Genomic DNA, 13,840 nt, shown 5'->3' on the forward strand with positions numbered 1-13,840 from the left:
CCTTTCAGAATAACTGGCAAGACCTGCCTGAAATCACCACCGAACGACCACCTTTCCACCAAAAGGTAAATCTTTATTCCTATCAGAGACCGAAACCATCATATCACGTAACGTCCTATCGAGTGCTTCAAATGCTAATTTGTTAGTCATCGGTGCCTCATCCCAAATAATCAAATCGGCCAATCGGACTACCTCAACTTTTGCACTATCTTTCTTAATCCGACAAATAGTATCTTCAGTCAGTTCAACAGGAATATTGAACATAAAATGCGCCGTCTTACCACCAGGTAACAACAGAGAAGCAATACTACTAGAAGCAACGTTTATAACAATCTTTTTCTCAGATCACAATCTAGCCGACAAAACTCTGTACAAAAAAGTTTTTCCAGTGCCACCAAACCCGTACACAAAAAAGAATCCATGCCTCTTATTCGAAACGCAATCAATAATTTTATCGTAGACCACCCTCTGTTCTTCATTTAACTTTAAGACATTTGCATCATGCTCACGAGTCAAAGAAACAGTATCATACTGCAACTCACGCAACAACAGCAAGTTGCTAAATTGAAAGACTAAAGAGTTATTAGGAACCGGCATGCCAGCATAATTTCTCAACGATTTTTTATTATTCTGCAATAGTTTCTCAATCTCCAACAAACAAAATGTTTGCAACTCATCCTAACTCATCATTAGATCTATGTTTAACGATAATTAATAAATATTAGCACCATAATATCATTTCTGCACTGTCTGTGTGCATGTGTGCCTGCTTGTCATATAATAAATTCATCATGAACAAAATTCTTACCGGAATATTGCAGCTCATGCCTTTTGCGATAAAGAATATCATCAGACAAATAAGCCCAAGTTTGTTCCCAAACTGACAGAGGCCTTCCCATGGAACCAGATAGCAACAACATCACAAAAGCCTCTTTAGCTGTGCAGCGGATGCTACCTCAGCGACTTTCTTAATAGCAGAAACATACTCCTTATCATCTATCAAGAATCCCATGGCAGAACATGCCTCCTGAAATGTATCATAAGTAACACCATTCACAGTTCTTATACTTCAAAAACTGGTACAACCTCTCTGCACATTCAAAAGCATCCGCATATAGAAAAGTTCACCAGATGAGGAATGAGCGAAACTCAATTTTCCAATTGAGAATCCCCTCTGTCTCGGCTTCCGCTCCCTAAATTTGAACAATAGACAAATTTGCCTGGATATTCAGCATATGTTAAAGACCGCCCATCCGGAAACCACATGTTGGCCATCTTCCAACCCGTAAACATCGTCAGCAAATCTTTATTGTGCAAATAAACCTGAGTAGTGATATCAGCATCATCGAATACGACATGTTGCTGGTTCGACAAGTGAAAAGTCAACCTCTGTACTGACGGCCATCTATGATGAATATCATAAGCAAAAATTCTCCACATGGATTCAGACAGTGATAAATAACGACAATCATAATACTGCTTGATCTCATCAACCACCTGAGAAGATTCACCAACATGATATGTTTCTCCAACAGTTGTAGTCACCCGATCTGGACCCTTATTGATATACTTAAAAAGATATTTGATAAAGTTTGACTTGTTACAGAACTCAAGATTTATGTGAGCTTGATATTTCATTAACAACAGTGGATTATAGGGCACAACAAATCTGTTGTCAATATCAACATCGTTGATCTTCACTGTCACACCCATATTACGACGTCTATATATCGGATAGCCATCTTCATCAAAGCTCGTTTGGTCAACGAATCTTTTCGGATAAAACTTTGAGCACTTACCATCTTTCATGCAAGGAAAACTCGGTCTAAGTCGACCGCAGGGACCATGGATCATATACTTGGTGACAACATTATAAAGAGCTGGAAATTTGAGGGGATTGGGTAGCTTGGCACAGATGAATTCATCAACAATTTCAACACTTTGTAAGTTGTTTCCCCGTTAAGCTATAGTAACATGTGTGCATGTGATAGACCTCTTTTTTGGAACTCAATAGTATACATACCTAAAAAATACAAAAACATCATTAAGAAGCCAGACAACTACATGTCTGAAGACAACAGACAGAAATTGAAATGCCAAGCGAGAAATAACATACATGCACTAAGTGGACCAAAAAACACACCTTCCTTGAAATCGCTTAGTGATGAGCGGATAATTTGTATACTTTTTGGCATTGTTTTTAGTATGTTTTTTATATGATATAGTTAGTTTTTGGTATATTTTTATTAGTTTTTAGTTAAAATTCACTTTTCTGGACTTTACTATGAGTTTGTGTGTTTTTCTGTGATTTCAGGTATTTTCTGGCTGAAATTGAGGGACCTGAGCAAAAATCTGATTCTGAGACCAAAAAGGACTGCAGATGCTGTTGGATTCTGACCTCCCTGCACTCGAAGTGGATTTTCTGGAGCTACAGAAGCCCAATTGGCGCGCTCTCAACGGCGTTGGAAAGTAGACATCCTGGGCTTTCCAGCAATATATGATAGTCCATACTTTGCCCAAGATTTGATGGCCCAAACCGGCGTTCAAAGTCACCTCAAGAAATCCCAGCGTTAAACACTGGAACTGGCACCCAAATGGGAGTTAAACGCCCAAACTGGCACTAAAGCTGGCGTTTAACTCCAAGAAGAGTCTCTGCACGAAAAATGCTTCAATGCTCAGCCCAAGCACACACCAAGTGGGCCCGGAAGAGGATTTTTATGTCATTTACTCATTTCTGTACACCCTAGGCTACTAGTTTTCTATAAGTAGGACCTTTTACTATTGTATGGAAATCTTTTGATCACTTTAGATCTTAAGAAGACTTTGGTAGCTATCTTCATTTGGTATGCTATCTTAGATCATTGGGAGGCTGGCCATTCGGCCATGCCTAGACCTTATGCTTGTGTATTTTCAACGGTGGAGTTTCTACACACCATAGATTAAGGTGTGGAGCTCTGCTGTACCTCGAGTATTAATGCAATTACTATTGTTCTTCCATTCAATTCCGCTTGTTCTTTATCCAAGATATCACTTGTTCTTCAACTTGATGAAGGTGATGATTGACGCCCATCACCATTCTCACCCATGAACAAAGTGACTGACAACCACTCTTGTTCTACAAGCAATCAAGGCTCTAGTGAATATCTCTTGGATTCCTGATTGCACGATGCATGGTTGATCGCCTGACAACCGAGTGCTCGCCTGACAAACGAGCCAACCATTCCGTGAGATCAGAGTCTTCGTGGTATAGGCGAGAACTGATGGCGGCATTCAAGAGAATCCGGAAGGTCTAACCTTGTCTGTGGTATTCTGAGTAGGATTCAATGACTGAATGACTGTGACGTGCTTCAAACTCCTGAGGGCGGGGCGTTAGTGACAGACGCAAAAGAATCACTGGATTCTATTCCGGCCTGATTGAGAATCGACAGATGAATTCCGCTATGCTGTGACAGAGCATATGCAAATCGCTTTCACTGAGAGGATGGGAGGTAGCCACTGACAACGGTGAAACCCTTGCTTAAGCTTGCCATGGAAAGGAGTAAGAAGGATTGGATGAAGACAGTAGGAAAGCAGAGAGACGGAAGGGAAGGCATCTTCATGCGCTTATCTGAAGTTCCTACCAATGAATTACATAAGTATCTCTATCTTTATCTTATTGTTATTTTCGTTCATCACCATTACTATTTGAGTTTGCCTGACTAAGATTTACAAGATGACCATAGCTTGCTTCAATACTAACAATCTCCGTGGGATCGACCCTTACTCACGTAAGGTTTATTACTTGGACGACCCAGTGCACTTGCTGGTTAGTTGTGCGAAGTTGTGTAATGCCATGGTATTGAGCTACCAAGTTTTTGGGGTTCATGACCGGGGATTATGAGAGTTGTGAAAAAGTATTGTTCACAATTTTGCGCACCAAGTTTTTGGCGCCGTTGCCGGGGATTGTTCAAGTTTTGAGCAAGCTTTTGATCCGGTAACATCAGTGCCAAAAGCCGGCAACAGCACCAAGTTTTTGGCGCCGTTGCCGGGGATTGTTCAAGTTTTGAGCAAGCTTTTGGTAACATCAGTGCCAAGATCCGGCAACAACATCAAGTTTTTGGTGTTATTGCCCGGGATTGTTCAGGCTGGACAACTGACGGTTCATCTTGTTGCTTAGATTAGGTATTTATTTTTTTTTCGAAATTCTTGAAGATGAATTCTAGAGTTTCATGATGATTTGTTGAAATCTGGCTGGCTGAGAAGCCATGTCTAATCTCATTGGACCGAGGTTTCAACTTATCATCACAAGAGCTTGTTGATGTCTTATCAATCTTGCTTTTGGAGCAGTGATCTGCTAAGGCTTGGCTGACCTTTGGTCATGTCTAGTGTTTTGGACCGAAGCTTTCTTTGAGAGCTTGGCTGGCTGTGAAGCCATGTCTAATTCCTGGACCGGAGTCTTAGACTAGCATAGCACTGATTCCTGGAATTCTCATTAAGAATTTTGATACATTTTTCCACTTAATTTTCGAAAAACACAAAAAAAAAAAAATTTTACAAAATCATAAAATCCAAAAATATTTCTTGTTTGAGTCTAGTCTCATCATAAGTTTGGTGTCAATTGCATGCATTCATATGTCTTATTGATCTTCAAGATGTTCTTGATGATTTGCTTGATCTGATCTTTGAATTCTATTGACTTGAGTATCTAGTGTGTCTCATTTGCATTTTCATTTTGTTAGTGTCAGTAGTATACAAACTGCTAAGTTTGGTGTCTTGCATGCATTGTTAATTGATTCTAGTTGCATTTTGATTTTTTTTCTTATTATTAAAAATCCAAAAAAAATTTTAATTTGTGTCTTTTCAAGTCAATAATACAGAGAATTGAAGATTCAGAACATACAGCAGAGGAATTGCACAGAAAAAGCTGGGCGTTCAAAACGCCCAGTGAAGAAGGACAGACTGGCGTTTAAACGCCAGCCAGGGTACCTGGTTGGGCGTTTAACGCCCAAAAGGGTAGCATTTTGGGCGTTAAACGCCAGAATGGATACCATTCTGGGCGTTTAACGCCAGGATGGCTAGAAGGGAAGATTTTGTTTTCAAATCAAATTTTTTCTAAGTTTTCAAAATCTTTTCAAAATCAAATCTTTTTCAAATCAATTTTTTCAATCAAATCTTTTTCAAAATCAATTTCTTTCCATTTTTAAAGATACTTACTAACAATTAATGATTTGATTCAACATTTCAAGTATGTTGCCTTTTCTGTTGAGAAAGGTTTAATGTTTGAATCATATCTTTTCTTGTTAGTCAAGTTTTTAATTTTCAAATCAAATCTTTTTTAAAATGTTTTTCAAATCATATCTTCTCAATCACTTTTTTTGAAATCAATCATATCTTCTTAACCACATCTTTTTCAAAATAGTTTTCAATCAAATCTTTTTGATTTCTGATTTCAAAATCTTTTTCAAAAATCACTTGATTTCTTTTCCACTTTCATTTTCGAAAATTAAGTAATGTTTTTCAAAAATGCTTTCAAAATTTTCACTTAATTTTCGAAAATTACTTCCCTCCTTCTCACATCCTTCTATTTATGGACTAACACTATCCCTTAATGCAAAATTCGAACTCCATCTTCTTTGATAAGTTCGAATTTTCCACTTCTGTCTTCTACTCTTCTTTTCCTCTGACACTTCAAGGAATCTCTATACTGTGACATAGAGGATTCCACATTTTCTTGTTTCCTTCTCTTTCTTATGAGCAGGAGCAAAGACAAAGGCATTCTTGTTGAGGCTGATCCTGAACCTGAAAGGACCTTGAAGAGAAAGCTAAGAGAAGCCAAAGCACAACTCTCTTTAGAGAACCTGAACGAATTCTTCAAGGAAGAAGAACTCATGGCAGCCGAAGACAACAACAATGCCAACAATGCAAGGAAGGTGCTTGGTGACTTTACTGCACCTACTCCCGATTTCTATGGGAGAAGCATCTCTATCCCTGCCATTGGAGCAAACAACTTTGAGCTTAAGCCTCAATTGGTTTCTCTAATGCAACAGAATTGCAAGTTCCATGGACTTCCATTGGAAGATCCTCATCAGTTTTTAGCTGAGTTCTTGCAAATCTGTGACACAGTCAAGACTAATGGGGTTGACCCTGAGGTCTACAGACTGATGCTATTCCCTTTTGCTGTAAGAGACAGAGCTAGAACATGGTTGGATTCTCAACCTAAAGAAAGCCTGGACTCTTGGGAAAAGCTAGTCAATGCCTTATTGGCAAAGTTCTTTCCACCTCAAAAATTGAGTAAGCTTAGAGTGGAAGTCCAAACCTTCAGACAGAAGGAAGGAGAATCCCTCTATGAAGCTTGGGAAAGATACAAACAATTGATCAGAAAGTGTCCCACTGATATGCTTTCTGAATGGAGCATCATAGGTATTTTCTATGATGGTCTCTCTGAACTGTCCAAGATGTCTTTGGATAGCTCTTCTGGAGGATCTCTTCATCTGAAGAAGACGCCTACTGAAGCACAAGAACTGATTGAAATGGTTGCAAATAACCAATTCATGTACACTTCTGAAAGAGATCCTGTGAACAATGGGACTAGTCAGAAGAAAGGAGTTCTTGAGATTGATACTCTGAATGCCATATTGGCTCAGAACAAAATATTGACTCAACAAGTCAATATAATTTCTCAAAGTCTGTCTGGAATGCAAAATGCACCAAGCAGTACTAAGGAAGCTTCATCTGAGGAAGAAGCTTATGATCCTGAGAACCCTTCAATAGAAGAGGTGAATTACATGGGAGAACCCTATGGAAACACCTACAATACTTCATGGAGGAATCATCCAAACCTTTCATGGAAGGATCAACAGAGACCTCAACAAGGTTTCAATAACAATAATGGTGGAAGAAACAGGTTTAGCAATAGCAAGCCTTTTCCATCATCTTCTCAGCAACAGACAGAGAGTTCTAAGCAGAATAATTCTGACTTGGCAACTATGGTCTCTGATCTAATCAAAACCACTCAAAGTTTTATGACTGAAACTAGATCTTCCATTAGGAATTTGGAAGGACAAGTGGGTCAGCTGAGCAAGAAAATTACTGAACTTCCTCCAAGCACTCTCCCAAGCAATACTGAAGAAAATCCAAAAGGAGAGTGCAAGGCCATCAATATGGCCGAATTCTGGGAGGAAGGAGAGGCAGTGAACGCCACTGAGGAAGGCCTCACTGGACGCCCACTGACCTCCAATGAGTTCCTCAATGAGAAACCATGGGAATCTGAGACTCAAGATGAGACCATATTTAATGGAGAGTCCTGGGAAGTTTTCTATACCTTGTACCATAGGCACCATGACCTTCAAGAAGGCCTTGTGTGACTTAGGGTCAAGTGTAAACCTCATGCCCTTCTCTGTAATGGAGAAGTTAGGAATCTTAGAGGTGCAAGCTGCAAAAATCTCACTAGAGATGGCAGACAACTCAAGAAAACAAGCCTATGGACTTGTAGAGGATGTTCTTGTTAAAGTTGAAGACCATTACATCCCTACTGATTTCATAGTCCTAGAGACTGGGAAGTGCATGGATGAATCCATCATCCTTGGCAGACCCTTCCTGGCCACAGCAAAGGCTGTGATTGATGTTGATAGAGGAGAGTTGATCATTCAAGTGAATGAAGAATCCTTGGTGTTTAAGGCCCAAGGATATCCCTCTGTCATCATGGAGAGGAAGCATAAAAAGCTTCTCTCAAAACAGAGCCAAACAGAGCCCCCACAGTCAAACTCTAAGTTTGGTGTTGGGAGCCCACAACCAAACTCTAAGTTTGGTGTTGAACCCCCACATTCAAACTCTAAGTTTGGTGTTGGGAGGTTCCAACACGGTTCTGAGCATTTCTGAGGCTCCATGAGAGTCCTCTGTCAAGCTAGTGACACTAAAGAAGCGCTTGTTGGGAGGCAACCCAATATTTTATAATTAATTATTTTCTTTTGTTATTTTATCTTTTTTGTAGGTTGATGATCATAAGAAGTCACAAAAATAATGAAAAAAGCAAAAACAGAATGAAAAACAGGAAGAAAAACAGCACACCCTGGAGGAAGATGCTGCTGGCGTTCAAACGCCAGTAAGCCTAGCAGTTGGGCGTTTAACGCCCAGTCTGGCACCATTCTGGGCGTTTAACGCCAGAAAGGGGCACCAGACTGGCGTTAAACGCCAGGAAAGGGCAAGAACCTGGCGTTAAACGCCAGGAATGGGCACCAGCCCGGCGTTTAACGCCAGAAATGGCTCAAAACGTGGATTTTGATGCCATTTGGTGCAGGGATGCCTTTTCCTTGACACCACAGGATCTGTGGACCCCACAGGACCCTACCATCACTCTCTCTCTTCTTCCCCCATTCACCAATCACCTCAACACCTCTTCCCCAAAAACCCCTCACCTATCAAATCCCATCTTTCTCTTCACCACTCACATCCATCCTTCATAAATCCCCACCAACCTCACCCTTCAAATTCAAACCACTTTCCCTCCCAAACCCACCCATAATGGCCGAACCATTACACCCCTCTCTCCTATATATATACCCTTCTTCAACCCTTCATTTTCACACAACCTAAACACCACTTCTCACCCTCTTTGGCCGAACACACCACCATCTCCCTCTTCCTCATTTCTTCTTCTTCTACTTTCCTCTTTCTTCTTTTGCTCGAGGACGAGCAAACATTTTAAGTTTGGTGTGGTAAAAGCGTTGCTTTTTCGTTTTTCCATAACCATTATGGCATCCAAGGCTGGAGAAACCTCTAGAAAGAGGAAAGGGAAGGCAAAGGCTTCCACCTCCGAGTCATGGGAGATGGATAGATTCCTCTCAAGGGTGCATCAAGACCACTTCTATGAAGTTGTGGCCTTGAAAAAGGTGATCCCCGAGGTCCCTTTTTCACTCAAAAAGGGTGAATATCCGGAGATCCGACATGAGATCCGAAGAAGAGGTTGGGAAGTTCTTACCAACCCCATTCAACAAGTCGGAATCTTGATGGTTCAAGAGTTCTATGCAAATGCATGGATCACCAAGAACCATGACCAAAGTGTGAACCCGAATCCAAAGAATTATCTTACTATGGTTCGGGGGAAATACTTGGATTTTAGTCCGGAGAGTGTGAGGGTGGCGTTCAACTTGCCTATGATGCAAGGAGATGAACATCCTTACACAAGAAGGGTCAACTTTGATCAAAGGTTGGACCAAGTCCTCACAGTCATATGTGAAGAGGGCGCACAATGGAAGCAAGATTCAAGGGGAAAGCCGGTCCAATTGAGAAGGCATGACCTCAAGCCCGTGGCTAGAGGATGGTTAGAGTTCATACAACGCTCAATCATTCCCACTAGCAACCGGTCCGAAGTTACCATAGATCGGGTTATCATGATCCATAGCATCATGATTGGAGAAGAAATAGAGGTTCATGAGGTTATAGCCCAAGAACTCTATAAGGTGGCGGACAAGTCCTCTACCTTGGCAAGGTTAGCCTTCCCTCATCTCATTTGTCACCTCTGTTATTCAGTTGGAGTTGACATAGAGGGAGACACCCCCATTGAGGAGGACAAGCCCATCACTAAGAAGAGGATGGAGCACACAAGAGATCCCACTCATCATGAAATCCCTGAGATTCCTCAAGGGATGCACTTTCCTCCACAAAACTATTGGGAGCAACTAAACACCTCCCTAGGAGAATTGAGTTCCAACATGGGACAACTAAGGGTGGAGCACCAAGAACACTCCATCATCCTTCATGAGATTAGAGAAGATCAAAGAATCATGAGGGAGGAGCAACAAAGACAAGGAAGAGACATTGAGGAGCTCAAGCACTCCATAGGATCTTCAAGAGCAAGGAAGAGCCGCCATCACTAAGGTGGACCCGTTCCTTGATTTCCTTGTTATTTATTCTTCTGTTTTTCGAATTTTATGCTTATGTTTATCCATGTTTGTGTCTTGTGATCATTAGTGTCTTAGTGTCTATGCCTTAAAGTTATGAATGTCCTATGAATCCATCACCTTTCTTGAATAAAAATGTGCTTAATTGAAAAAGAAAAAGAAGTGCATGAATTTTGAATTTTATAACAGTTTAATTATTTTGATGTGGTGGCAATAATTTTGTTCTCTGAATGTATGCTTAAACAGTGCATATGTATCTTGAATTTGTGGTTCATGAATGTTGGCTCTTGAAAGAATGATGAAAAAGGAGACATGTTACTGAGGATCTGAAAAATCATAAAAGTGATTCTTGAAGCAAGAAAAAGCTATTCAAAAAAAAAGAGAGAAAAATCGAAAAAAAAAGAAAAAAAGAGAAAGAAAACGAAAAAAAATAGAGAAATAAGAGTTGTGATCCAAGGAAAATAAGAGTGTGCTTAAGAACCCTGGACACCTCTAATTGGGGACTTTAGCAAAGCTAAGTCACAATCTGAAAAGGTTCACCCAATTATGTGTCTGTGGCATGTATGTATCCGGTGGTAATACTGGAAGACAGAGTGCTTTGGGCCACAGCCAAGACTCAATAAGTAGCTATGTTCAAGAATCATCATACTTTACTAGGAGAATCATTAACACTATCTGGATTCTGAGTTCCTAAAGAAGCCAATCATTCTGAATTTCAAAGGAGAGAGTGAGATGCCAAAACTGTTCAGAGGCAAAAAGTTAAAAGCCCCGCTCATCTAATTAATACTGATCTTCATAGATGTTTTTGGAATTCATTGCATATTCTCTTCTTTTTATCTTATTTGATTTTCAGTTGCTTGGGGACAAGCAACAATTTAAGTTTGGTGTTGTGATGAGCGGATAATTTGTATACTTTTTGGCATTGTTTTTAGTATGTTTTTGATATGATATAGTTAGTTTTTGGTATATTTTTATTAGTTTTTAGTTAAAATTCACTTTTCTGGACTTTACTATGAGTTTGTGTGTTTTTCTGTGATTTCAGGTATTTTCTGGCTGAAATTGAGGGACCTGAGCAAAAATCTGATTCTGAGACCAAAAAGGACTGCAGATGCTGTTGGATTCTGACCTCTCTGCACTCGAAGTGGATTTTCTGGAGCTACAGAAGCCCAATTGGCGCGCTCTCAACGGCGTTGGAAAGTAGACATCCTGGGCTTTCCAGCAATATATGATAGTCCATACTTTGCCCAAGATTTGATGGCCCAAACTGGCGTTCAAAGTCACCTCAAGAAATCCCAGCGTTAAACGCTGGAACTGGCACCCAAATGGGAGTTAAACGCCCAAACTGGCACTAAAGCTGGCGTTTAACTCCAAGAAGAGTCTCTGCACGAAAAATGCTTCAATGCTCAGCCCAAGCACACACCAAGTGGGCCCGGAAGAGGATTTTTATGTCATTTACTCATTTCTGTACACCCTAGGCTACTAGTTTTCTATAAGTAGGACCTTTTACTATTGTATGGAAATCTTTTGATCACTTTAGATCTTAAGAAGACTTTGGTAGCTATCTTCATTTGGTATGCTATCTTAGATCATTGGGAGGCTGGCCATTCGGCCATGCCTAGACCTTATGCTTGTGTATTTTCAACGGTGGAGTTTCTACACACCATAGATTAAGGTGTGGAGCTCTGCTGTACCTCGAGTATTAATGCAATTACTATTGTTCTTCCATTCAATTCCGCTTGTTCTTTATCCAAGATATCACTTGTTCTTCAACTTGATGAAGGTGATGATTGACGCCCATCACCATTCTCACCCATGAACAAAGTGACTGACAACCACTCTTGTTCTACAAGCAATCAAGGCTCTAGTGAATATCTCTTGGATTCCTGATTGCACGATGCATGGTTGATCGCCTGACAACCGAGTGCTCGCCTGACAAACGAGCCAACCATTCCGTGAGATCAGAGTCTTCGTGGTATAGGCGAGAACTGATGGCGGCATTCAAGAGAATCCGGAAGGTCTAACCTTGTCTGTGGTATTCTGAGTAGGATTCAATGACTGAATGACTGTGACGTGCTTCAAACTCCTGAGGGCGGGGCGTTAGTGACAGACGCAAAAGAATCACTGGATTCTATTCCGGCCTGATTGAGAACTGACAGATGAATTCCGCTATGCTGTGACAGAGCATATGCAAATCGCTTTCACTGAGAGGATGGGAGGTAGCCACTGACAACGGTGAAACCCTTGCTTAAGCTTGCCATGGAAAGGAGTAAGAAGGATTGGATGAAGACAGTAGGAAAGCAGAGAGACGGAAGGGAAGGCATCTTCATGCGCTTATCTGAAGTTCCTACCAATGAATTACATAAGTATCTCTATCTTTATCTTATTGTTATTTTCGTTCATCACCATTACTATTTGAGTTTGCCTGACTAAGATTTACAAGATGACCATAGCTTGCTTCAATACTAACAATCTCCGTGGGATCGACCCTTACTCACGTAAGGTTTATTACTTGGACGACCCAGTGCATTTGCTGGTTAGTTGTGCGAAGTTGTGTAATGCCATGGTATTGAGCTACCAAGTTTTTGGGGTTCATGACCGGGGATTATGAGAGTTGTGAAAAAGTATTGTTCACAATTTCGCGCACCACTTAGCAGGCATTTCAACTTAGCATGAAAGACACGACAAGAGATATTAGGACGATCAGCGATGGGAATTCGCTCTCGCTCTGTGAATCGCTGAAATTCAGGCCAATTTGGATTACACGTAATAGTGAGGAATAAATCTGGATAGCCAAAATGTTTACAGATTGCCATCGCATCCTGACAATGGTTAAACATATAACGTCTACCACCAGTGAAGGAAGAAGGCAAGATGACTTGTGTCCCAATTGAAGAAGCTTCGTCATCACCACGATGCATAGCCTCCTCTATTCCTTGAAGCACTTCTCCTCTAATTGTACTTTGTTTCATTCTAATCTCATACAACCTTTGCGACTCAATCATGGTGAAACAGTCAACAACAAATTGTTGAAATAATCGGCTACACTTGTGAATAATTCCATCTTCTTGCTCCCTAATCTGCAGACAAAAACATATGAATTCCCTGAGAGAAACCCTTGTCCTCCTTCCAGGGACATATCCATCAACTTGACCCCGATAAGGAATATTCAACTGGTAACCATTCTCGCCATATGGAAACAACAACGGATACTGTAAGGGCCAGTACAGAGCATGAGTTTCATAGATACGCTACAAGTGACCAGCAGTAGATCGAACAATAATGTCATGACCATGATCTGACGAATCAAAATCTCCAACAATCAAAGCAGCAACTTCATCACAAGAGGGAGAATTGTAAGTTCTTCGATCAACCTTCCTATGCGAATGCAACTTCAAAGAGAAGATCTCGGATGGATGACACTGATAGAATTCTCTGACTCTTCGAAATGACTGTGCTATGACGTTATGAGTATCGATCATTTGCAACAACTCAGTTATCAATTCTCTATCTATCTCAGATGTTTGCCTAAAACAAATATACATTAACCACAAAAATATATTTAAAAACCACACAGAATACAATTATCATATATTTTGATACATCATTATTAGTAAAAAATGATTAATAACGCATTATAACGGGAATAAAACACAATATAACTATGCAATGACAGATATAAACCTGTTTTTCAATGCAAATAACATTAAAACATCAGGAAAATAAAATAAAAAAACTAAACAACAAAATTTCAAACACACATACCGAAAGATTCCTTAGCTATGCATTATCTCATGCTGAGTGTCGTATATATATAATTGCACAAATTTAGGCTTCTAACCAGGATCCGGGAGCAAACTTCCAATCCGATGATAATTTTGACCAGTTATTATAAACTGCGGTGGACCACTCCCATCATTCACTGAATCCAGAACTTTACCACCAAGAGACGTGAAGGCAAACAT

At 40.3% G+C, this 13,840-nt stretch overlaps 1 protein-coding gene and 1 non-coding gene across 2 annotated transcripts; both read right to left on the bottom strand.

Annotated features, from left to right (window-relative positions):
* Positions 1-33: 33 nt before the first annotated feature.
* Positions 34-13,840, bottom strand: LOC140177072 (uncharacterized). Its single transcript, XM_072209516.1, has 8 exons — positions 13,717-13,840; positions 13,508-13,559; positions 13,154-13,403; positions 12,523-13,087; positions 1,213-1,700; positions 956-1,027; positions 401-531; positions 34-310 (listed from the first exon to the last, which is right to left on the bottom strand). The coding sequence occupies exons 1-8, from the start codon at positions 13,838-13,840 to the stop codon at positions 34-36; spliced, it is 1,959 nt and encodes a 652-aa protein (XP_072065617.1).
* LOC112765000 (small nucleolar RNA R71) lies at positions 6,273-6,380 on the bottom strand. The gene has a single exon (XR_003183433.1). It is a non-coding gene; the product is annotated as a small nucleolar RNA R71 (small nucleolar RNA).

Source organism: Arachis hypogaea, chromosome 2 (assembly GCF_003086295.3).
Source record: "Arachis hypogaea cultivar Tifrunner chromosome 2, arahy.Tifrunner.gnm2.J5K5, whole genome shotgun sequence".
NCBI lineage: Eukaryota > Viridiplantae > Streptophyta > Magnoliopsida > Fabales > Fabaceae > Arachis > Arachis hypogaea.

Coding starts and splice junctions, on each gene's coding strand:
- LOC140177072 (XM_072209516.1), bottom strand. CDS start 13,840: ATGTTTGCCTTCACGTCTCTTGGTGGTAAAGTTCTGGATTCAGTGAAT. Junction 1,701..12,522: donor GTTGAAATGCCTGCTAAGTG/GTGCGCGAAATT, acceptor TGGGTGTGACAG/TGAAGATCAACGATGTTGAT. Junction 532..955: donor CTATTAAGAAAGTCGCTGAG/GTAGCATCCGCT, acceptor CGTGAGTTGCAG/TATGATACTGTTTCTTTGAC.